This window comes from Hyla sarda, chromosome 6 (assembly GCF_029499605.1).
Source record: "Hyla sarda isolate aHylSar1 chromosome 6, aHylSar1.hap1, whole genome shotgun sequence".
NCBI lineage: Eukaryota > Metazoa > Chordata > Amphibia > Anura > Hylidae > Hyla > Hyla sarda.
Window position 1 is genome coordinate 290,807,208 of NC_079194.1, and position 24,913 is coordinate 290,832,120.

The following is a 24,913-nucleotide window of genomic DNA, read 5'->3' on the forward strand; positions in this document are numbered from 1 at the left end:
GAAACATGTTCCTGCTGTGTGTTCTATGTGCACCTTTTCATTTTTTGAGGTTTTTTTTTTTTTATATTAATGTTATGCTCCAACATGGCGGCTCATTGCATGATATCATTGTGCTTAATATTGTAGTTAATCCTGTGATATGTTTATTCTGCTGATATTCCCCCTAAGCAGCGTAAAGTTTTTGTATTTTTTTTCCTATTACATGTTTCAGGCTCTGGTCTGAAAGAGTATTTTGCCTTGTAGACTAAAGTTACCCATGGATCCATCATTCACTGACAATCGAATACAGTTAAAAAAAATAAAATATATATATATATATATATATATATATATATATATTGCCTTTACAGATTTTATTACATAAAATCATTTAGATTTTTTAAAGGACTTGGTTGGGCTCTGAAAAATGAAGAGGCAGAGAAAAAATTTCCCCCCCCCAAAAAAAGATAATAAATTTTTCCAGTTCAAATTCTTTGTAAATTTGTACGCAACTACAAGAGAGCAATGCAAACCCATGAAAGGAAGCCATTCAATACACTATTATACTCTTAAGGTGAGGATGTAGGAAAGATGGCAGACTTTTACAGTATAGAAAGTTTTACATTTTATATTAGATTTTTTATTTTTTCAAAATGGACCAGCATTGACGGAAAAAAAGGGCAGTGTAGATGTAAACTAATTTTTGGGATGCATCAATACAACTTAAAGGGAATTCATTAGATTGCAATTGCAGTCCAACTGCATGCACCATGTTATAGAGTACGATTAGCTGAGCAGAATGATAAATATATGTGGTGTGCCAGGGGGGTGAGATGTTATTAACTGCAAAATGTTCGTGACGCCAGGGAGTGGTTTTCCTAAGTAACCACCCAAAGGTAGCTCTGCTATCCCTAGGTTCGGCAGGGTAATAATAGTCCAAGACCAGGTTAGGGTTAACGGTAGCTTTACTGAGGTAAACAGATCGTAACAGTCTTTACAGCTAGGCCAGGATGCCACAGAGGTGACCAGTAACACGGAGGGGACCTTGCAGTGTGCTGGGACTTGACAGACTTTAGGACTACCACGCTGACTATAATAGACTTGACTGAAGATAATGACAGCAGATAGAGATGACTTGACTTACTGACATGTGGCTTTTTGGTTAGGCTTGAGGCCTTCAGATGTTCTGGACACTGGATCTGAGACATCTGGACTGGACTTGACCTCAGCAGAAAGTGTGGTAGAAGAGCAAAAGAGGCAGATTGCAGCTCCTCCCTTCCTTATAAAGGGGCGCTGAGCAAGGAGCCCATAGGTCAAGCTGCAGGTCACCTGGTTAGCTGGTGCTCCCTGGGTAACAGACAAGTGAAAAGAACATGTGACAACAGTATCATGTGACTAACTCAAAGGTCCTTAATACAAAATACATATAACACTATGGGCGAGACACTGCAGGAGAGCCCCTAGGACATAGAGGGATTCAACCTGACAGGGCCTAAGTATTGTACAGGACCATATCCCGTACTGGGACATCACGTGTATATATATATATATGTATATATATATATATGTATATATATATATATATATATATATATATATAGTGACAATAGAAGACTAAAACAGGCGTCCTGCACTCACCGCTTCAGCTCTGGTTATACGGCTCCCATCTCGGGCTGCTCCTCCAGGTCGGTGGACAAAGGTGGCATGGGGCACTCAGAGGTGACTGCGGTTTCACGCATAGGTATGCACTTCTTCCGGCCTATATTTTATACATGTAAAGGAAAATATTCAGTACAATTTGTAATTACTCAATTTAAATCTTTGTTTTTTTTCTGGGTTTAGGTGTCAAGTGGGCGGGTCTTACACATAGAAAGCTGTCAATCACTGATTAGGACCACCCACTGGACTCAAACTCAGAATGGAATTAGCAAAGGTTTAAATGAATAAATTACTAGTTCTTCTGAATCTCTTCCTACAAATATATCTATATCTGCTCCGCTCCTCTACTTTTATAACATGGTGCCCACACATTGGACTGCATTTTCAGCGTAACAGGTTTCCTTTAAAGCTCCTCGTCCCCAGGGCAACATGTTAAACGTCCCCTACTTTGGGTACCTTCACACGAGCGGATTTACAGCTTATTTTACGCTGCAGATCCGCTGGTGAAGGCCCGCTCTATGCTGTCTTTACATGTGCCTGTTGGTAGCGGCAACACGCCGCTACGAGCAGACACACTGCGATGTGCGAGTAGCAGTATACTCGCACATCGCGGGAGCTCTCTGCCTAGCTCAGAGCAGGGAGAGTGGCCTCGATGTGTGAGTACGCCGCGCGTATTGCCGCTTCGAGCAGGCACATGTAAACAGCATAGATCGGGGCCTTCACCAGCGGACCCGCAACGAAATACGCTGCGAAAATCTGCTCGTGTGAACATACCCTTTCCATGTGCTATTTATTGTAGGTCAAATGGGCCTCTGGGGGATATGAACCAATTCCAAGGATTAGCCCCAGTTCTGACCTCTGGGCCCCAAGAGACGTACTGATCGAGAGGATCCAATTGCAGGAAGCCCCAGTTGTTATTTGGGATCTGTATTACCAGGGGTCATATGCACATTTGTTAACAAAAACGTAGCTGCTTTCTCCCTAAAACAGCGCCCCCACAGGTTTTGTTTAGCATTGCAGCTCCATTCTATTGACGTAAATAGAGCTGAACTACACCAGACACAACCTTAGGACAGGTGTGGTGCTATTTTTTTGTAAGAATGTAGAAAAGAAGGCAATTTTTTTTTCAGTCCATAACATCTTTAAGCATTACAGGCCACATACTGAAAAGAGCGGATTATTATGGGGCCGATCCCCCCCCCCCCCCAATTATTGTAAGAAGGGCTCGTATGAATGGGTGTACGTGCCACGCTCTCCCTGCTTTTTGTCACTGTGTTTGTGTGTTATCCGTCACTGTTGCGGTTTCCTTCCATTCGTCGGTAAATGAATTGCGCTGTTTGAAGCTGATATAATACTGTATAATCTAATGCTACTGTACATGACTCGGCAGCAAAAATGGAAAATGATTTTCTGTATAATTAACAAGTGATTTCCTTTTGTCAGACAGCAGAATCACTCTGTCAGGTTAGTAGCTGAGTACACTATAGGATGTGCAATTATATCGGATCCGTCTTACCGTCTCATTTGCATGTTCTGCTGTTTTATTTGCAGCCTGTAATCAGTGTTATTATTGGCGAGCCCCATTAATGCCGTCCATCACCTCGTCTGTGTGGTTTGTTTGCTTTTGTTAAAATCTCTCTCGTGTAGCTATGCATACAGCTGTATGCATTTACTAGAACTGATTCACAAGGGTATTAAGCCAAAATTGCACTTTCCCCGCCCTTCCCACTTGGGTTTTGCATTGAAGCCACACAATGTACACAACCTGTGCCCGTCACACAATAGTCCCAAAATGGAGTCGCTGTCTGTTATAAACCTCACACAACCACATCACTTGCCCAAGCTTCATTGGAAAGGTCACAGGGCAGCACCCTCTACCTGCCCGGACTAGGAATGCTCCTTGGATGTGTTCACACGTTGCACTTTTTTGCGGTTGTTGCCACAGTTTAATAATGGCGACATTACCACAAAAAAAATATATAAAATACAACAACTTGTGAACACAGCCTTAAAGAGGTATTCCATGAAAATACATTTTTTTTCATATCAACTGGCTCCAGAAAGTTAAACAGATTTGTAAATTACTTCTATTAAAAAATCTTAATCCTTTCAGCTGCTGAAGTTGAGTTGTTCTTTTCTGTCTGACAACATTGCTCTCTGCTGACACCTCTGTCTGTCTCAGGAACAGTTCCTGAGACAGACAGAGGTGTCAGTAGAGAGCACTGTGGTCATACAGAAAAGTAAAACTCAACTTCAGCAGCTGATAAGTACTGGAAAGAGTAAGATTTTTTTTAATAGTAATTTACATATCTGTTTAACTTTCTGGAGCCAGTTGATATGAAAAAAAAAAGCTTTTTCATGGAATACCCCTTTAACCTTAAACATGCTTAACCAAACTAACCAAAAAGCATGTTGGGGCCAAAAGGGTCTTTCAGATGCAGTTTGGATCCTTCACAGCTTCATGCCTTCTGATATAAATAGAATTTCTGATACAGATGTGAGCAGATCCTTAAAGAGAACCTGATTTTGGAGCCGTTAGCGTCTTCCCTGGCGGCTTCTACCCTCCCCACCAGACTCGATAGACAACTCCAATTTTTGGTATTGGGTGAGATCTATCCATCATGACCGGTGGGGCGAGAAGAAATCTCTCTCTGACGACTCGTGGTTCAGGCAGCTTGAAAGTGATAACAGGTCTATAGTATTTAATATAAGTGTCCGGTAGGAAAACCACATGGTACATATAGCAGCATGAGAGATGTGGAGCCTTATTTTTTTTAGCAACCTACTTCGCCTGTTTTTAGACCCAACGGCTCACAATTAGGGAACGGGGGTGGGGGGGGGGGGTTGAGGATCTAATGGATATAGACCTTCCGACCCTAAGGTATTCTCAACACTTCTTGGCCGTGCCATTGTTGCAATTGGAGAAAGAACAGTGCTCCATAGTGTAGCACACCGGAGGAAGGGCAAGAATGATCAGAGACCAAATGCTGCTTACCCTGTTTGATGTGCGCGTATTGCTGAATTAACAACGATCCCGTCTGCAGCTTCCGAACAACAAATTAACAGAACAGGCTTCAATAGACCAATGGCAGGATTACAATGGCGCTGACCGGACCAAACCACACAACCAGAACGGTGAACAGAAAGTTTTATTAACCAGGATGCAACGCGTTGCATCCTGGTTAATAAAACTTTCTGTTCACCGTTTTGGTTGTGTCGTTTGGTCTGGTCAGCGCCATTGTAATCCTGCCATTGGTCTATTGAAGCCTGTTCTGTTATAATTGGTTAGGACACCAGATGCCCTTGGTCCAATGGCCAGGATGTAATGTTTGGCAACAGTGCACACAGATACAATAGTCCACAGCATTCTGAAACAAGAATTCCCAGTTGCCAAACAGAGATTATCATGAAAAACAGATGTTCTTTAGTCATTCATGGAACGTACGATGTTTCAACCCATTTGGATTTTTATCATAAAAGCCCACATGGGATGAAATGTTGCGTTGTATTTGACATGGAAGAATAAAGAACACCTGCTATTCGTGATAACCGCCTGGTCACTGCTATTACATTGCTCTTATTTAACAGTGCACACAGTGTCATGGCGCAGGCAGTGGTGGGCAGAGAAGAATGAAGGAGCGATAAGTAAATTATTCCATATAAGTCCCTTTATGTGGTGGGACAGCTTCAAGGGCATTCTCAAAGCAAAGTCATAGCAGACTGCACTTTCCTATACAGTGGGTCACCACATGGAAAAGTACACTATGGGACACATTTGTCATCCAACATAAAGCACAAACAGTTGCACCCATTAGAAATATACATCGAAGGAATATTGCCGACATATATAAAAAACACAGTGGGAATAAAATCCTGAAAGGGTGTTATCCTGTATGCATAGGATCAGAAAAATAACTGGTCAGTAGGGGTCCGACCCTGAGATCAGGAGAACAGAGGTAAAATGTCCACCAGAATGAACTGAGCGCATGTGCTACCAGTACTCCATTAATTCTCAATGGGGCGCTAGGCAATATTCATAAGCCCCATAGACAATGAATGGTGCACTGGACACACATTCATTCTAGACCACCACCTGTCAGGTAGTTATATTGCCCCTGCTCTTTGCTCTTGCTATATGTTGTAGTGACAATTAAATTTGTTATTCAACCTAGTTTGTTGGGTATAAATCCCAAGTGGCCAACACATATAATACCAAAAAGGAGAACCCGGTAAACCTCCTCTCATTCAAATCAACTATATGTTAGCAATATGTTGACTGCCCTATTGAGTCCTATTATGTCTTATTCACCCCCAACCCCTCTCCAGTTCTTAAAGGGCTTTCCAAGGTTTAGGGACGGCCTGTCTGGATAGACAATCCAATATTTGAACAGGATGTCCATTCATTGTTTTGTGGCCATACTGGTTTAGTGGAGCTAGGCTCCCATTGAAATGAATGGGAGCTGAGCTGCAGTAACTCAACACAATGTGCAGAGCTGCCTGCCTCTAACTCCTCCAGCATGGTTGCCAAATGTCAGACTCCCAGTGTTCAAATATTGATGGCCCATCCTGAGGATAGGCCATCAATCACTACGTTTCGGAAAACCCCTTTAGGGTTAGTTCACACGTCCTTATTTTTTGCTCCAGCAGATTTTACTTCAAAAGGCAGCAAAATCAGCTGCAGCAAAAATAAGGATGTGTGAACAGCCACTTAGGTCCGTTTACACAGGTGAATTTTGTGTGGATTTTCCGCAGCTTATTTGCAGCGGAAAATCGCTGTGGATTTGGCTACCGGTGACCTCAATGGGTTCGCAAAATACCAGAAAATCTGCCACTATTGCAGGGTTTCTGCTGACCGTTTGAAGTCAATGTTAGCAAAATTCGCTGACCAAAATCTGCACAAAATCCACCTTTGTGAACCATTAAAGTGTCGATGATTGATGAAGAAGAGATGTAGGAGGCACTCACCACTGTGTTAAAATACTGTACTTTATTCCAATATAGACCATTAAAGTGTATTCACACATACAGTATCCTGCACATATTTGATGCTGGGTTCAGTAAATTGACTTCAACGAGTAGCGAAAAGGGGGAAAAAAAAAAAAAAAAAAGGGGTGTGTGAACTGACCCTTAAAGGGGTACTCTGCCCCTAGACATTTAGGGACCCCCGCGATCTCGACTCGGATTCGGTGCACGGATTGAACTTCGCTCCATGCAGGATGACTGGCAATGCGGGGAAGAGGCTTGTGACGCCACGGTCACGCCCCGTCGTGACGTCACGGCCATGCCCCCTCAATGCAAGTCTATGGGAGGGAGTGTGACGGCCGCCACGCCCCCCTCCCATAGACTTGCATTGAGGGGGAGTGGGCATGACGTCATGAGTGGGGTGCGGCCTTGACGTCACAGCCTCCGGCGCTGAATCTGATGCTCTAAACGAACGCCGAGTGCAGCACAGAGATCGCGGGGGTCCCCAGAGGCGGGACCCCCACGATCAGACATCTTATCCTGCATCCTTTGGATAGGGGATAAGATGTCTAGAGGAGGAGTACCCCTTTAAGGTGAAAAACACATATGACTATGTCACGCATCACAGTTCAACACCCCCGCCCCCCCTCCTCCCTACACCCTGGGGCTCACTCCCTTTATAATATCCTTATGGGGTTAGGCCTGGGTTGTCTCATTAATACTGCCCTTTTAAGAAATGTTTGCAGCTAAATAGTGCCGTAGAGGTTTTTATGGGATCCGTTCATGTAGTTTTACCTACCAATTCTGAAATGAGCAAAATAGTTGAGCAAAAAAAAAGTTTGTGTGCTTTGACTTTTCTTCCTCATTTGTCTTGTGTTTCTTTTACTATTTTGTCTTCTGTGTTGCTGTCGTGTGGTCCATTTGAGACGTGAACAAAAAAAAAAATTGTTTTTGCTTGGACTTGGTGTCTTGGTTTTGAAAAAGGTTTCAAGCTTAGAAGATGGTGCGCACTCAAGTACATGACGATTCACAGATTACAGACTATTCGGTGACTAAATTAGGACAATTTGAGTACAATACATACGCATTTACACCTGAAGTCAATTTCCTAACAATAGTTCTTTCAAGTTACTAACACACAATGACAACAAGAAAATGGCTTCAATTACAGCTAACATTATGGTAGTCACACAGCTTTCCCAAAGACAGATAGAACCAAGAAATGAACAAACAGAATTATAAAGGGTTACCACCATGGCCAGCGTTCTGTGTTCCTGGGGTCGGCCATGCCCCTTGTGACGTCACGGCCACCCCCCTCAATGCAAGTCTATGGGAGGGGGCGTGACGCCCCCTCCCATAGACTTGCATTGAGGAGGCGTGGCCTACCCCGGCAGCGTGAAAACAGCGTTAGGAACATTTCGTTCCGAACGCTGGCCAGTGGAGTACTACTTTAAAGGGGTACTCCGGTGGAAAACTTTTGTTTTTTTTAAATCAACTGGTGCCAGAAAGTTAAACAGATTTGTAAATTACTTCTATTAAAAAAAATCTTAATCCTTCCAGTACCTATTAGCTGCTGAATACTACAGAGGAAATTCTTTTCTTTTTGGAACACAGAGCTGTCTGCTGACATCACAAGCACAGTGCTCTCTGCTGACATATCTGTCCATTTTAGGAACTGTCCAGAGCAGCATGTGTTTGCTATGGGAATTTTCTCCTGCTCCGGACAGTTCTTAAAATGGACAGAGATGTCAGCAGAGAGCACTGTGCTTGTGATGTCAGCAGAGAGCTCTGTGTTCCAAAAAGAAAATAATTTCCTCTGTAGTATTCAGCAGCTAATAAGTACTAAAAGGATTAAGATTTTTTTAATAGAAGTAATTTACAAATCTGTTTAACTTTCTGGAACCAGTTGATTTTAAGGAAAAAAAAAAAGTTTTCCACCGGAGTACCCCTTTAAGAAGTTGACAACTCAAAGATGTAGATTCATTGACTTTTTTAGCTTTTTACACCAGACCTAGACTTTTTGTAATGTAAACCACAGCTGCAGTCCACAGGAATTCTTAGAGGTGCATGTAAGTCAATGTTCTCCTGTGGACTGCAGCTGTCACTGGTAAAATGTGGTACAGAAAGTCTCCACGTAACCTTAGGGAACTGACATACCGAATTCTGATTTACTGAAGGCCAACCAAAACTTCTAGTACTTGAAACAGAACCTTTGTCAGTGGAAAATAAATGACAAATGTTCCATATATTTTTGATGGTTTTTCATAACGCTTCCAGATTATGTTCCCTTGATGTATGAAATACGACATTTCATTCTTAATTTTTCAGCTCAATGTGGTGTCGCTATATGAGACTGCTCCCAATTTTAGGTCTCCATTGTCCCTGTGACTTGTCTCTTATAATCAGCCTACGAAAGTCGTCATTTCAATAAGAACTTGACAGTATGGCAAAGGCTACACAGTAAAGTCAGAGTTATCATGGCACTACCTCAATATCTCTTTATGGGAAACAAGGTCTCCCTTGCCACTTTGTATTGGATAGGGAAACACTAACATTGCTTCAATCTCATAGGGAAATATTGAGGTTACAGTAATCTCAAAGGGAAAGGTTGAGGTTACAGTCATTTCTATGGGAAAAAGTGAGGTTACAGTCATTTCTATGGGAAAAAGTGAGGTTACAGTAATCTCAAAGGGAAAGGTTGAGGTTACAGTCATTTCTATGGGAAAAAGTTAGGTTACAGTAATCTCAAAGGGAAAGGTTGAGGTTACAGTCATTTCTATGGGAAAAAGTGAGGTTACAGTAATCTCAAAGGGAAAGGTTGAGGTTACAGTCATTTCTATGGGAAAAAGTGAGGTTACAGTAATCTAAAAGGTACATTTCGAGTTTGCAGGTATCCCGTTAAGAAATGTTGAGATTGTGCGAGACCGGATGTCACTGTGTAGGCCTTGCCTTATGGGTGTTTCACTTTCAAATTAATTCATTGGACATGGTTACATATTTAAAGAACTGGCGCAGCCAGGAATGTTGATTTGAGTATAGACACCTAAGATTGCTCATGGATAATGTCCTTTTCTAGAAATACATATATCTACATTATTCAGGACAATTTTTGTTATTTGAAGGGAAGCGGCAACTAGGTGGGCAAAATTCTCTCATGCCCATTGGTCCCATACATAATGGTAATGATAACAGTATTCTAACTTTAGGAATACAACAGATGTGTGGGTGGTTCCTGATAGTATGACAGACGATAGCATGAGCCTGAAATATATGTATTTCTAGAAAATGGCAATTCTGCTACTAACAAAATCATAGGCTTAGTTGACATATGAAATATTTTTTTTATTTCTCCAATAAGTCCAGAATAAAAATTAACGCAACTTTGCAAACAGTCTAAAAATACGTAGTCATTCTGTGTATACAGTTGACATGCAACCTTATGGGTCTCCATGGCTACAGACTACAAACCTATTTGTAGTCTGATCCTGCAGTTAAACTCTCATGCATCTGTTCAGTCAGTTGTGAACAATGATTTCAGCCACGGATTCTGCACCAAAATCTGTATCAGATCCAGTGGCATTCCACATGCTGCGGAGAAAAACATTGGTTTAGTGGGACACAGATAAGCCATATCAAATGGGGCTTACCCTTTTGCAGATCCATGGCACATCAAACTGTCCAAAACACACTGGACAGGTTTGGAGCCTGTACCATGAATATACCAAAGCGCTGCATAGGAGATGAATATGCAAAATCTAAGATATTTTTAATTAAAACTATTTGCAAAGTTGTAGTATAAAAAAATGTGCCAGCAGGCTCGTAGACTAAAACAGAAGGGTAAATGGTAGGCGAACTTAAAACTTGTGACTATGAATATTGACTATGGAATCTATTTTAATAATCTTATACTCTGCTCATTGTGTTCTTCAGGGATAACTGAAGAAGAAAGGCAATTCCTGGCACCTCCAATGTTAAAGTTTACAAGAAGCTTATCCATGCCAGATGCTTCGGAAGATATCCCACCCCCTCCAGCAACTTTACCTCCATCACCGCCTCCTCCATCACCCTCACCATTTAATTCACCTAAGTCTCCAACCACAAGAGGATACGGAACCATCAAGCCCGCCTTCAACCAGAATACCGCTGCAAAGTCTCCTTTACCGGCTGTTCGAGCCGATAACATGGGAACAATAATGAGAGATAAGGGCATGTATTACAGACGCGAGTCAGATAGGTTTTCATTAGACTCTGAAGATCTGTATAGTTCTAAAAAGTCAACCCAGCAGAACTTTGTAAATAAAAGAGGCCAGTTACCAGAAAACCCTTACTCAGAAGTTGGAAAATTAGGGAATAAAGGTGTATTTGTGCCAGCCAAGCCTGCCAGGCGGAAGGGTATGCTGGTGAAACAGTCGAATGTGGAAGATAGCCCGGAGAAAACTTGTTCCATCCCCATCCCAACCATCATCATCAAGGAACCCTCAACAAGCAGCAGCGGGAAGAGCAGCCAGGGAAGTAGCATGGAGACAGACCTGCAAGCCTCGGAGCAGCAAGGACAGCTAAGGCCGGATGACTCTCTAAACGTTAGCAGTCCATTTGCTGCAGCCATTGCTGGAGCAGTGAGGGACAGAGAGAAAAGGTTAGAGGCCAAACGAAACTCTCCTGCTTTCTTGTCTACAGACCTGGGAGACGAAAGTGTTGGACCTACACCCAGTCCCAGATTACGACACTCCAAGTCCATTGACGAGGGGATGTTTTGTAATGAAGAGAGCTTTAAACAATTCATAGGTCCATCTTCTCTGATTTTAAATAGAACAGCCAATGCATTTGGAAACAATGGGGAGGCAAACAACGTGAGATCAGCAAAGGGGAAAGGGCAGGAAAACAACACAAGTAGAGGGATTTCTGGAAATTACATGCATCCAGTTACGGGAAAGTTACTAGATCCTAACTCACCGCTGGCATTGGCATTAGCAGCTAGAGACAGAGCTATGAAAGAGCAAAGTCAACCCAGCCCTAGCCCTACGGAAACCGACAAGTCTGATCTCAACAAGCCCCTTTTCATCGATACGAAGCTTCGCCCTAATGCAGAAAGTTCATTTCCCGCTGCGGCTGGCAGTAGCAGTAGGCAAAATCAACGTGGTGTGTTAAAAAGACAGGAGACAGAAAGTAAACATGACACGGAAGCAGTAAAGGAAGAAAAGCGCCATGAAGATAAAAAGAATATGCTGATCAACATCATGGACACCTCGCAGCAGAAGACTGCCGGGTTGCTTATGGTGCATACGGTAGACTCCACCAAAGCAGAGGATGTACTTATTGATAGTGAAGACATGGACAAAGAGGTCTCTCCGGAGGAACCCACCACAGCAACTCCAGCAGCAGAGCCAAATGATAATGTAGAAAATGCACTACCTAAAACAAGCGATGCCATCCCGCCAGCTCTCCCCAATAAAGCCATTGTATCTTTATGCTCAGTGGATGAACCGGTCCTCCTACCATTCCGCATCCCTCCTCCACCTTTTGCCTCAATAGACGTAGACGAGGACTTTATCTTCACTGAGCCCCTGCCGCCTCCTCTTGAATTTGCCAACAGTTTTGATATCCCAGAGGATGTCTCTGCACTGCCACCACCTACTCTGGCAGACTTGTTGATGCAGAGGAAAAATGGCACCCTCCCCCATGGTTCATATAATCCCAATGTTGCCTCTAATTCCTTAGAAAGTAAAAAGCCTGGGGCTCTGTCGAACTGCCTGCCTGCCTCGTACATGCAACACCCAGAAAGTTTCGATAACGTCACAGACTCTGGGATCGAGGAGGTGGACAGCCGCAGTGGCAGTGACCACCACTTAGAGACGACAAGCACTATTTCCACCGTCTCCAGCATATCTACCTTATCCTCAGAGGGTGGCGAAAATTTGGACACATGTACAGTCTATGCAGATGGGCAAGCGTTTCTAGTGGACAAGCCCCCAGTACCTCCAAAGCCAAAAGTGAAGCCCGTAATCAACAAAAGCAATGCACTTTATAAGGACGCCGTCCTGGAAGAAAACATGGACACTTTTGTTATCCCTCCCCCTGCTCCGCCTCCTCCCCCACTAGGGTTGCAGACCAGTATATCCAAAGCTGGGCAACTAAGGACCTCCAAGCTATGGGGTGATGCCCCAGAGGTGAAAAGCCTAGTCATGCCAAGTCCCAAAGCCAATGTTATTAGTGAATTAAATTCCATTTTGCAACAAATGAACAGAGAAAAGGCCACAAAGCAAGGGGAAGGATTAGACTCGCCAACTGGAATGAAAACGGCAAGTTTCAGCACAAGGTATGATACACACCATGTATTTTCACCGCCGGGTTGATGCAATGCATTTATCGCTATAGAATAAGTTTTGTATTTTTGAGGGTATAACAGAACAGGGAAAATATACAGCAAAAAATGAAATGTTGCCTAGAAATTGAGACACTTCACTATCCAGCCACTCTTTTCTGAATTTGTACTCCCATTAAAGGGGTATTCCGGCCAAAGACATCTTATCCCCTATCCAAAGGATAGGGGATAAGATGTCTGATCGCGGGGGGGCCCGCCACTGGGACCCCCCGCGATCTTCATGCAGCACCCGCATTCTATGCAGGGCTGCCGCTCCAGTCTCGGAAACATGTGTTTCCGGGATTGGAGACGATGTCACGCCACACCCCTCCATTCATGTCTATGGGAGGGGGCGTGATGGCCATCACGCCCCCTCCCATAGACATGAATGGAGGGGCATGTCATGGCATCACAAGGGGGAATGGTGTGACGTCACGTCTCCAGTTCAGGAAACACAGAGGTTTCCAACACTGGAGCAGTAGCCCCACATAGAATGCGGGTGCTGCACAGAGATCGCGGGGGGGTCTCAGCGGCGGGGCATTCCCCCCCCCCCCCCACGATCAGACAGGGGATAAGATGTCTGTGGCCGGAATACCCCTTTAAAGGAGCAATTTTACGGATAAGGATGGGGTAGCTATAAGGGTTTGTTCAGACATAGCAGACATTCTCTAGACTATTTCATGCTGCAGATTTTGGTTTGGAGTGTTCCGGATAGTCGGAAAAGAAATAATCTGCATTAAATCTTAAATGAAATCTGCAAAACATTTCATTGCATTTTATTTTTATTTTTCATTAAAGGCAAAAAGATAAATAAGTATGCTGAGATGCTGAATTCCATTCTGCGGGCTGCAAAACCTGAACTAACGTCTTGAAAAACTTGGGTTGTCCAGGAATAGAAAAACAGAACTAATTTCTTCTAAAAGCAGCACCACCCCTGTCCTCAGGTTGTGTGTGGTATTACAGCTTTATTTCATTTACTTTACTCCATTTAATGGAACTGAGCTGCAATACTGCACACAACTTTACAACAGGAGTGGTGCTGGTTTTGGAAGAAATTCACTCTGTTTTTCCAAACCTGCATAACCACCTTTTAGAAAAATTTTCCGAAATTATGACACCTAAATGTAATGCAGTGTAGGAATTCCATTTAGGAGGTGCTTTAACATGAAGATAGACTGTCTAGACAGAATGGCGACGTATGGCCAGACTGCACGGTCACCATTCACACTACCAAATTTCCTTTCGGAATTTCTAGTTTATATTCCTCACGTAATTTCCGTTGCATCACAATCCCGACACTCCAGCATGTTACGCCTGCATTGTTAAATCCGCATTATGGACGCCACAGGATCTGTGACAAGCTCAGGCCTGGACTTGCTACAGTAATATAAAGACGAACATGCAACCATATTACTGCCAATTTGAGCCTGCTGCTGAAAATCTGCTTCAGGTTATGGGGTCGCCCCTTTGCGACTCAAACATGCAGCAGGAAACTAGCAAGTAATCCGCCCGTGTGAACGTATCCTTAAGGCTTGTTTGACATATATTGAGGGCCTAAAATAAAAGTGCCCCTTCTTCTTTCTCCTCCATTATGCAGTTTTCGTGGTTTGTTTTTCAAACAGTGTGTATATTGGCATAAGCTACTTTGTCCTACGTTGTATCCCTTGAGAATTTTCTAATGAAGATTGAAAAATGCTAGAAAGAAATCTCCAGCATACACACCTGGCATTTTTTTTTCTGACAGTTCTTTTTAGCATGCTGCAGTTTTGGAGAAAAAAAAAGTGTGCAGGTATGAGGTGTTATATTTGGCTTTGGCTGTCCAGGCATGCTGGGAGTTGTTGTTTTGCAACAGCTGGAGGCTTCCTGGTTGTAAAACACTGTTGTAGGGTTCTAGGGTAATTTTGAAGAATTGTATCTAAGCATTGCAACCTCAATATAGTCTCTAAGGCTGGACAGAGGGAAAAGGTCTGGCCACGTAATATTAATAACAATACAAAGACAAAGATCTAGATGTCCTCCCTGGTGGCCAAGTGTCTTGGACATTATTCTGTGGCTTTCAAAACCTGTGGAGCATTTACATTTTTTTTTTTTTATAACATAGACTGGATACAAACAGCAACCCTGTTTGTAGCTGGAGGGTTTACTCTGTTGAAGCAGAAAATGCTGACGCCCAACTATTTATAGAAGGTCCATCAGTCCCATCAACCAACCTGCTCTTCATTCAGATGATTAGACCTGATTTTCAGTCGTAGACATGTCAGCAACGTGTGAATATATCTTAGGGTAAGGTACTCGTGAGGACGTCCCCAGCTGAGCCATTTTAAGCTTGTGGCCATGAACAGCCCTCGGAAAGACTTTGAGACGTTATCCGTCTCCAGGTTTTGATATGCAAATACACGAGTTGCCTAAAAAACATGTAAGACTATAAAAAAAAACTTCAAAACCCCCATTTGTACTGAGACGGTCGCTCTTCTCAAGGGATTCTTCACTATAGACATCGTATGCTCCAAATCATTTACATTAAACTTTATACAACCTTCTTTCTGAGCCCCGAGGGACTGAAGATACCTAAGCGCTTGCCGTCCCCTTAGCTGAATTATTATGGAAAATGTATTAGCTTGAAAATATGGACATACGATATGATGAAAAAAGTGACAAGAAGGATGATGATAAAACACATGCTTCCAAGCGTCACTTCTAAATTGCGATTGGCTGTTTTGTTAGTAGATCAAGGGCAGCACAACATTGACTGGTAGCACCAACTTAAAAGGGAATGGGTCATCAGAAAATCAGATTTTTATGTAAAACTTTTTTTTGTAAAATAATCTTAAAATCTTGCAGTATTCATTCTGCCCATTACGCCTAAAACTAAGTTGAGACTTCCTGTTTTGTCCGTGATAAGAAGGTGACACTTGTAGATAAAGAAGGCAGTAGGTGATGTTCACACCTCAGCCTCTCTCTCCCTGTAGAATGATCTCTTCAAAGGTCACAAAGCATGCCCAGTAATGTTTCCCATTCTTATCAATGAGACAGCTGCAAGGTGAAACATAGTAACATAGTTCGTAAGGTTGAAAAAGACCAGAGTCCATCAAGTTCAACCTATAACCCTAATGAGTCCCTACTGAGTTGATCCAGAGGAAGGCAAAAAACCCTCATACTAGAGGTAAAAATTCCTTCCCGACTCCAAATATGGCATCAGAATAAATCCCTGGATCAACGTTCTGTCCCTATAATTCTATTATACATAACCAGCAATGTTATTATTCTCCAAAAATGAATCCAGACCCTTTTTGAACTATTTTACAGAGTTCACCATGACCACCTCCTCAGGCAGAGAATTCCACAGTCTCACTGCTCTTACAGTAAAGAACCCCCGTCTGTGCTGGTGTAGAAACCTTCATTCCTCTAAACGTAGAGGTTGCCCCCTTGTTATAGATACAGTTCTGGGTATAAATAGATCATGGGAGAGATCTCTGTACGGTTCCCTGATATATTTATACATAGTTATTAGGTCGCCCCTAAGCCTTCTTTTTTCTAACCTAAATAACCCTAATTCTGATAATCTTTCTGGGTACTGTAGTCCTCCCATTCCCCGTATTACTCTGGTTGCCCATCTTTGAACCCTCTCCAGCTCCACTATATCTTTCTTGTACACTGGTGCCCAGTACTGTACACAGTATTCTATGTGTGGTCTGACTAGTGATTTGTACAGCGGTAGAATTATTTCCTTGTCGTGGACATCTATGCCCCTATTGATGCCCCCATGATTTTATTTGCCTTGGCAGCAGCTGCCCGACACTGGTCACTACAGCTAAATTTACTGTTAACTAAGACTCCCAAGTCCTTTTCCATGTCAGTCGTCCCAAGTGTTCTCCCATTTGATACATCATTCCAGCCTGGATTTTTCCTCCCCATGTGCATTACCTTACATATATCAGTGTTGAACCTCATCTGCCAATTCCCAGCCCAAACCTCCAACCTATCCAGATCCATTTGTAACAGTGCACTGTCCTCTATAGTGTTTACTGCTTTACAGAGTTTAGTATCATCTGCAAAGATTGCTACTTTACTATTCAACCTTTCTACAAGGTCATTAATGAATGGCTGTAAATGTTGGCACCCCTGAAGTTTTTCAAGAAAATGAAGTATTTCTCACAGAAAAGGATTGCAGTAACACATGTTTTGCTATACACATGTTTATTCCCTTTGTGTGTATTGGAACTAAACCAAAAAAGGGAGGGAAAAAAGCAAAGCGGACATAATGTCACCAAACTCCAAAAATGGTCTGGACAAAATTAATAGCATCCTTTCAAAATTGTGCATAAATAAGATTGTTTTAAGCATGTGATGCTCCTTTAAACTCACATGGGGCAAGTAACAGGTGTGGGCAATATAAAAATCACACCTGAAAGCAGAAAAAGGAGAGAAGTTCACTTAGTCTTTGCATTATGTGTCTGTGTGCCACACTAAACATGGACAACAGAAATAGGAGAAGCGACCTGTCTGAGGACTTGAGAACCAAAATTGTGGAAAAATATCAACAATCTCAAGGTTACAAGTCCATCTCCAGAGATCTAGATTTGCCTTTGTCCACAGTGCGCAACATTATCAAGAAGTTTGCAACCCATGGCACTGTAGCTAATCTCCCTGGCCATGGACAGAAGAGAAAAATTGATGAAAGGTGTCAACGGAGGATAGTCCAGATGGTGGATAAGCAGCCCCAAACAAGTTCCAAAGATATTCAAGCTGTCCTGCAGGCTCAGGGAGCATCAGTGTCAGCGCGAACTATCCGTCCACATTTAAATGAAATGAAACGTTATGGCAGGAGACCCAAGAGGACCCCACTGCTGACACAGAGACATAAAAAAGCAAGAGTACATTTTGCCAAAATGAACTTGATTAATCCAAAATCCTTCTGGGAAAACGTCTTGTGGACAGATGAGACCAAGATAGAGCTTTTTGGTAAAGCAGATCATTCTACTGTTTACTGAAAACAGAATGAGGCCTACAAAGAAAGGAACACAGTACCTACAGTGAAATATGGTGGAGGGTCAATGAGGGTTGTTTTGCAGCCTCTGGCACTGAGTGCTTTGAATGTGTGCAAGGCATCATGAAATCTGAGGATTACCAACGGATTTGGGGTCGCACTGTACAGCCCAGTGTCTTGGGTCTTGCAGCAGGACAATGACCCCAAACATACGTCAAAAAGCCCCCAGAAATGGATGGCACCAAAGCGCTGGAGAGTTCTGAAGTGGCCAGCAATGAGTCCAGAGCTAAATCCCATTGAACCCCTGTGGCGAGATCTTAAATTTGCTGTTGGGAAAAGGTGCCCTTCCAATAAGAGGGTTTGCAAAGGAAGAGTGGTCCAACATTCCGCCGGCTGAGAGGTGTAAGAAGCTTATTGATTGTTATAGGAAGCGACTGATTTCAGTTATTTTTTCCAAAAGGGTGTGCAACCAAATATTGAGTGGGTGCCAATAATTTTGTCCAGCCCATTTTTGGAGTTTGGTGACATTATGTCCAATTTGCTTTTTTCCTTCCTTTTTTGGTTTAGTTCCAATACACACAAAGGGAATAAACATGTGTATAGCAAAACATGTGTTACTGCAATCCTTTTCTGTGAGAAATACTTCATTTTCTTCAAAAATATCAGGGGTGCCAACATTTACGGCCATGACTGTATAAATAGAACAGGACCCAAGAATGACCCCTGTGGTCCCCACTAGTAACAGTCACCCAATCAGAATAAGTACCATTAATAACCACCCTCTGTTTCCTATCACTGAGCCAGTTACTTCCCCACTTACACACATTCTCCCCCAGCCCGATCCTCTCATTTTATGCACCAACCTTTTATGTGGAACCGTAGCAAATGCTTTGGAAAAACCCAGATACACGACATCCAGTGATTGCCCCTGGTCCAGTCTGGAGCTCACCTCCTCATAAAAGCTGATCAGGTTAGTTTGACAGGACCGATCCCTCACAAAGACATGCTGATATGGAGTCATACATTTATTTTTATCAATATATTCCAAAATAGCATCTCTTAGAAAACCCTCAAACAATTTACATACAACAGAGGTTAAACTAACAGTTCTATAATTCCCAGGGTCACCTTTTGACTCCTTTTTAAATATTGTCACCACATTTGCCATGATCCAGTCCTTGGGAACCTTCCCTGTCACTATAGAGTCCTTGAATATCAAAAATAGGGGCCTGTCTATTACAGCAGCTGGAGGCACCCTGGATGGGAAACACTGCTCTAGAAAATAATGTTTACCGTATTTTGTATCCCAGGGGGTAGGGGACCGCTTTGTCTGTGCACTCGCAATGAGCTTCACAATCCCTAGAGGCAGAGATCTCTCTCCCGGCCTCTAGTGACAGGCCTCATTAATGGCACATGCGCATATAGAACTCGCAGAGCTGCCTTTGGCAGGAGATCCCAATGTGTCATTTAAAGCGACCCCTGACCACACCTCTTGGACCCTGTGGGACACAGAATAAATGTTATTTTCTGGAGATTGAATACACAAATTTGCACCCTAGCTAGGCTGTGGGGGTGGTTGTATGCGGTGAATGTAGGTGACAGATGCTCTTTTAGTGTTTATGACTTTGACACTGGTGTCTCCCTAATTTCTGCCTCATTTTACATTCTATTAAACAGGTTCACATATAATGTTTTTACAGAGAGCAAATATTAATATGATTTTTTTTTCTGCTCTGGTAGTCATTCTTGGTTTTGCTTTAAAGGGGTACTCCCATGGAAAACTTTTTTTTTTTTTTTTTTTTTTTTTATCAACTGGTGCCAGAAAGTTAAACAGATTTGTAAATCACTTCTATAAAAAAAAATCTCAATCCTTCCAGTACTTTTTAGGGGCTGTATACTAAAGAGAAATACAAAAAAGAAATGCATTTCCTGTGATGTCCTGACCACAGTGCTCTCTGCTGACCATTTTAGGAACTGTCCAGAGCAGCATATGTTTGCTATGGGGATTTTCTCCTGTTCTGGACAGTTCCTAAAATGGACAGCAGAGGTCAGCAGAGAGCACTGTGGTCAGGCCATCACAGGAAATGCATTTCTTTTTTGTATTTCTCTTTAGTATACAGCCCCTAAAAAGTACTGGAAGGATTAAGATTTTTTTAATAGAAGTGAAAAAAAAAAAAAAAAAAAAAAAAAAAAAGGTTTCCACGGAAGTACCCCTTTAAAGGGAAATTCCTATCTGGGACATTTCCATCCACAGAATATGCTATAAATGTCTATAATTATTTTTTTTTTTCTCAACTGATTTGTAAATGACTTCTATTAAAAAATATTAATCCTTCCAGTAATTTTTGGGGGCTGTATACTACAGAGGAAAAGGTTTTCTTTTTGGATTTCTCTTATGCCACGACCACAGTGGACAGTTCATTTTAGGAACTGTCCAGAGCAGGAGAAAATCCCCAAAGCAAACATATGCTGCTCTGGACAGTTCCTAATATGGACAGCAGAGGTCAGCAGAGAGCACTGTGGTTGTGACATAAGAGAAATCCAAAAAGATAAACATTTCCACTGTAGTATACAGCCCCTAAAATGTACTAGAAGGATTAAGATTTTTTAATAGAAGTAATTTACAAATCTGTTTCTGACACCAGTAGATAAAAAAAAAAAAAGTTTTCCACGGTAGTACCCCCTTATATTGTCCTCTTCTGACCCCTTTACTCTGTTATTTTTCAGTATATGGGGCTGTATAAGACCTATGCACCGTGATCTGTAGTTTTTATCTGTACCATTTTTGTTTTGATTTGGACTTTTTCATCATTTTTTCTTCATTTTTTTCTGATTATATGAAGTGACCAAAAATAAAAAAAGAAATATGTGCAATTCTGGACTTTGGTAATTTTTTTATGTTTAAATATTTTGCATACAGGATCCTTAATGTTATATTTTAAGTAGTTCGGACATTTCCGCAAGCGGTGATACCACATATGTTTATGTTTATTTGTATCTACATTATTTAAATCATTTATTTAATTTAAACTTTTTTTAAGGGAGGGGCTTATTCACATTTATTACAAGAATGTCAGCACCCCACCCCATCCCTTGCGTCACTTTCCCCATTTGTATTATGCAAAGAATGTATACATTCCTGTAATAATCCTAAACCTTGCAAAACTACAACTCCCATCATGTCTTTGGCTGTCAGGGCATGCTGGGAGTTGTCCTTTTGCAATAGTTAGAGAACCACAGGTTGGAGACTGCTGCTCTACAGCAATAAAACTGAGATCTGTCACTAACATAAGAGCACGCACCCTCCCTATGTGTCACAAGGAATGATGGAGCAGGCCACCGCCATCTATACACGTTCATCTATACACATTGTGATATATCACCACCTAGTGGTCATTCAGAGGAATAGAAGAAAGACTTCAAGTCATTATAAGGTTATATTGACAAGACAGAATTACTGCACGTGGAATTGTGCTGTGGAATTCCGTTGTATATTCTGCTGACCCACTCACACTGCAGAATTTCAGAGCTAAAATTAACTCTATCAGCGGTATTACGTGCAGACTGCATTGCTGTCCATGTGGTCCTAGCACCAAGGATTCCTGATCAGAATTCTGTCCAGAGATTCCCTAGTATGAACATACCCAAAAACTTTGTATCTTGCATCAGTTGCAACACTGTATCAGTTTTGTCTTTCTATTAATAAGATTAACTAGTAAATTACCCAGCCCGTTTTATTCTCAAAATATCTACAGCCATTTGGAAGTTATGCTATAACCAGGGGCGTAGCTAGAAACCACAGGGCCCAGATGCGAAAAATTGTCCTACCCATACCCCCCCAGCCCCGACGACCTGCTTTCCCAATCCCTGACGACCCCCTTACTTGGCCTTAGCCGCATAAAGATATCAATTAATATGGAAGAGAAAAAACTACAGGAGGTGCGCCCCTAGTGAAGACCGTTTACCAGTTGTGACAAAGGGAAATCAAAGATGGGTTCTTACCCCTAGGTGTTGCGCTCAGGGCACAACACCTACAGTAGCATCTGGAGAGAAACAGGTGGACCGCTGCCACGAGGAACTTACAGGAGTGACGTCAGTCGAACCGGTGGAAGTGAAGCTGCAGGATATTGGGAAATGTGTTCCTCTCAAAGAAGGCGCTGGTCCCCAAATATTGTAACAGATGTTTATTTGTTTGCAACGTGTTTCGATCCCGGACAGGGATCTTCGTCGTCTCTGCCTGATGAAGATCCCTGTCCGGGATCGAAACGCGTTGTAAACAAACATTACAATATTTACAATTATAGTTACAATATTTGGGAACCAGCGCCTTCTTTGAGAGGAACCCAATTTCCCAATATCCTGCACAAAGATATCAGTGACTACAGCACAGATGGGACACAGTCAGGAAAACACACAGTGATTTAGGTGACTTACAGACAGGGCAGGACTGGGACCAAAAATAGGCCCGGGCATTTTAAAATAAGAATCCCATTTTTATGGTGAGGGTCCAACTGATGGGACCTCCACCAATCCCCTTGGTTCAAGTGGCTCTCCAGATGTGGGAAAGCTGCAACTCCCATCATGACTAAAGAGCCTCAGGATTTATGAGAGTTGTAGTTTTGCAACAGCTGGAGAGCCACAGATTGGAGTACAATGTCACTCATCATAACTACAGAACTTACAAGTGACTACAGCTCTGATGGGACTGTCAGGAGAAAACACAATGGCATCAGTGACTACAGCTCTGATGGGACAGTCAGGAGAATACACAATGATATCAGTGACCTGAGTGACGTCTTCTCTGTTGTCTTTCCTTTTCTTCCTCATCTGGTCCAGACGCCAGGACTTCTTCCCGTTACATCTTCTCTGCAGAGTCTAACGCCCGGACATCATTGGTTCCTTAATTTGTCAGCAGATCCTCATCCTCTGTATGAAGACAATAATCATTAGTTTTCTGCCAAATACTGTACCCCCTGAATATAATACTGCCAAATACTGTACCCCTGAATATAATACTGCCAAAAACTGTACCCCTGAATTCTGCCAACCACTGTACCTCCTGAATATAACCCTGCCACACACTGCACCCTCTAAATATATTACCACACACCGTACCCCCTGAATATAATACTGCCAACCACTGTACTCCCTGAATATAATACTGCCAAATACTGTACCCCTTAATACTGCCAACCACTGTACCCCCTAAATATAACCCTGCCACATGTTGTACTCTCTAAATATATTATTGCCACACACCATACCTCCTGTATATAATAATGCCACCCACTGTACCCCTGAATATAATAGTGCCATATACTGTATCCCTGAATATAATACTGCAACACACTGGGCCCCTGAATATAATACTGCCACACACTGAACCCTCTCAGTATAGTCCTGCCAACCACTGTACCCCCTGAATATAGTCCTGCCAACCACTGTACCCCTGAACATAATACTGCCACACACTGTACCCTCTAAATATATTATTGCCACACACTGTACCCCCTGAATATAATACAGGTAAACATTTTAAAATACTGCCACACACTGTAGCCTCTAAATATAACCCTGCTATACGCTGTACACTGAATATAATATAAATCTTCCTCCCGATTCCTTTGTTCCACCCACCCTTCCCCCTAGACTTGTAAGTCCTCTTCATGCTCCCCTGAACACCCCCCCCCCACACACACACACACACCCCTAAGTCCTTTCCCATGTAAATAACATCACTCCTCTACCACCAACATACAGTCCCATGTAAATAACATCACTCCTCTACCACCAACATACAGTCCCATGTAAATAATATAATTCCCATACCACCAATATACAGTTCCATGTAAATAACATCACTCCCATACCACCAATATACAGTCCCATGTAAATAACATCACTCCTCTACCACCAACATACAGTCCCATGTAAATAACATCACTCCCATACCACCAATATACAGTTCCATGTAAATAACATCACTCCTCTACCACCAGCATACAGTCCCATGTAAATAACATCATTCCCATACCACCAATATACAGTTCCATGTAAATAACATCACTCCTCTACCACCAACATACAGTCCCATGTAAATAACATCACTCCTCTGCCACCAACATACAGTCCCATGTAAATAACATCACTCCTCTGCCACCAACATACAGTCCCATGTAAATAACATCATTCCCATACCACCAATATACAGTCCCATGTAAATAACATCACTCCTCTACCACCAACATACAGTCCCATGTAAATATCATTCCCATACCACCAATATACAGTCCCATGTAAATAACATCACTCCTCTACCACCAATATACAGTTCCATGTAAATAACATCACTCCTATACCACCAATATACAGTCCCATGTAAATAACATCACTCCTCTGCCACCAACATACAGTCCCATGTAAATAACATCACTCCTATACCACCAATATACAGTCCCATGTAAATAACATCACTCCCCTACCACCAACATACAGTCCCATGTAAATAACATCATTCCCATACCACCAATATACAGTCCTATGTAAATAACATCACTCCTATACCACCAATATACAGTCCCATGTAAATAACATCACTCCTATACCACCAATATACAGTCCCATGTAAATAACATCACTCCTATACCACCAATATACAGTCCCATGTAAATAACATCACTCCCCTACCACCAACATACAGTCCCATGTAAATAACATCCCATACCACCAATATACAGTCCTATGTAAATAACATCACTCCTATGCCACCAACATACAGTCCCATGTAAATAACATCATTCCCATACCACCAATATACAGTCCCATGTAAATAACATCACTCCTATACCACCAACATACAGTCCCATGTAAATAACATCACTCCTATACCACCAATATACAGTCCCATGTAAATAACATCATTCCCATACCACCAACATACAGTCCCATGTAAATAACATCATTCC

At 42.3% G+C, this 24,913-nt stretch overlaps 1 protein-coding gene and 1 long non-coding RNA gene across 8 annotated transcripts in view; one reads left to right on the forward strand and one right to left on the reverse strand.

Annotated features, from left to right (window-relative positions):
- Positions 1-24,913, forward strand: part of SHANK2 (SH3 and multiple ankyrin repeat domains 2) — a 582,141-nt gene that overhangs the window by 545,376 nt on the left and 11,852 nt on the right. For 4 of the 7 annotated variants that reach the window (XM_056527699.1, XM_056527698.1, XM_056527704.1 and 1 more), the window contains 2 exons: positions 3,082-3,102; positions 10,531-12,916. In XM_056527699.1, the coding sequence (XP_056383674.1) occupies positions 3,082-3,102; positions 10,531-12,916 (2,407 nt within the window). The remainder of the gene's footprint in view (positions 1-3,081; positions 3,103-10,530; positions 12,917-24,913) is intronic. The other 3 variants (XM_056527700.1, XM_056527701.1, XM_056527702.1) reach the window with 1 other exon arrangement.
- LOC130277238 (uncharacterized) lies at positions 429-24,339 on the reverse strand. The gene is made up of 3 exons (XR_008845407.1): positions 22,734-24,339; positions 1,618-1,738; positions 429-1,326 (listed from the first exon to the last, which is right to left on the reverse strand). It is a non-coding gene; the product is annotated as an uncharacterized LOC130277238 (long non-coding RNA).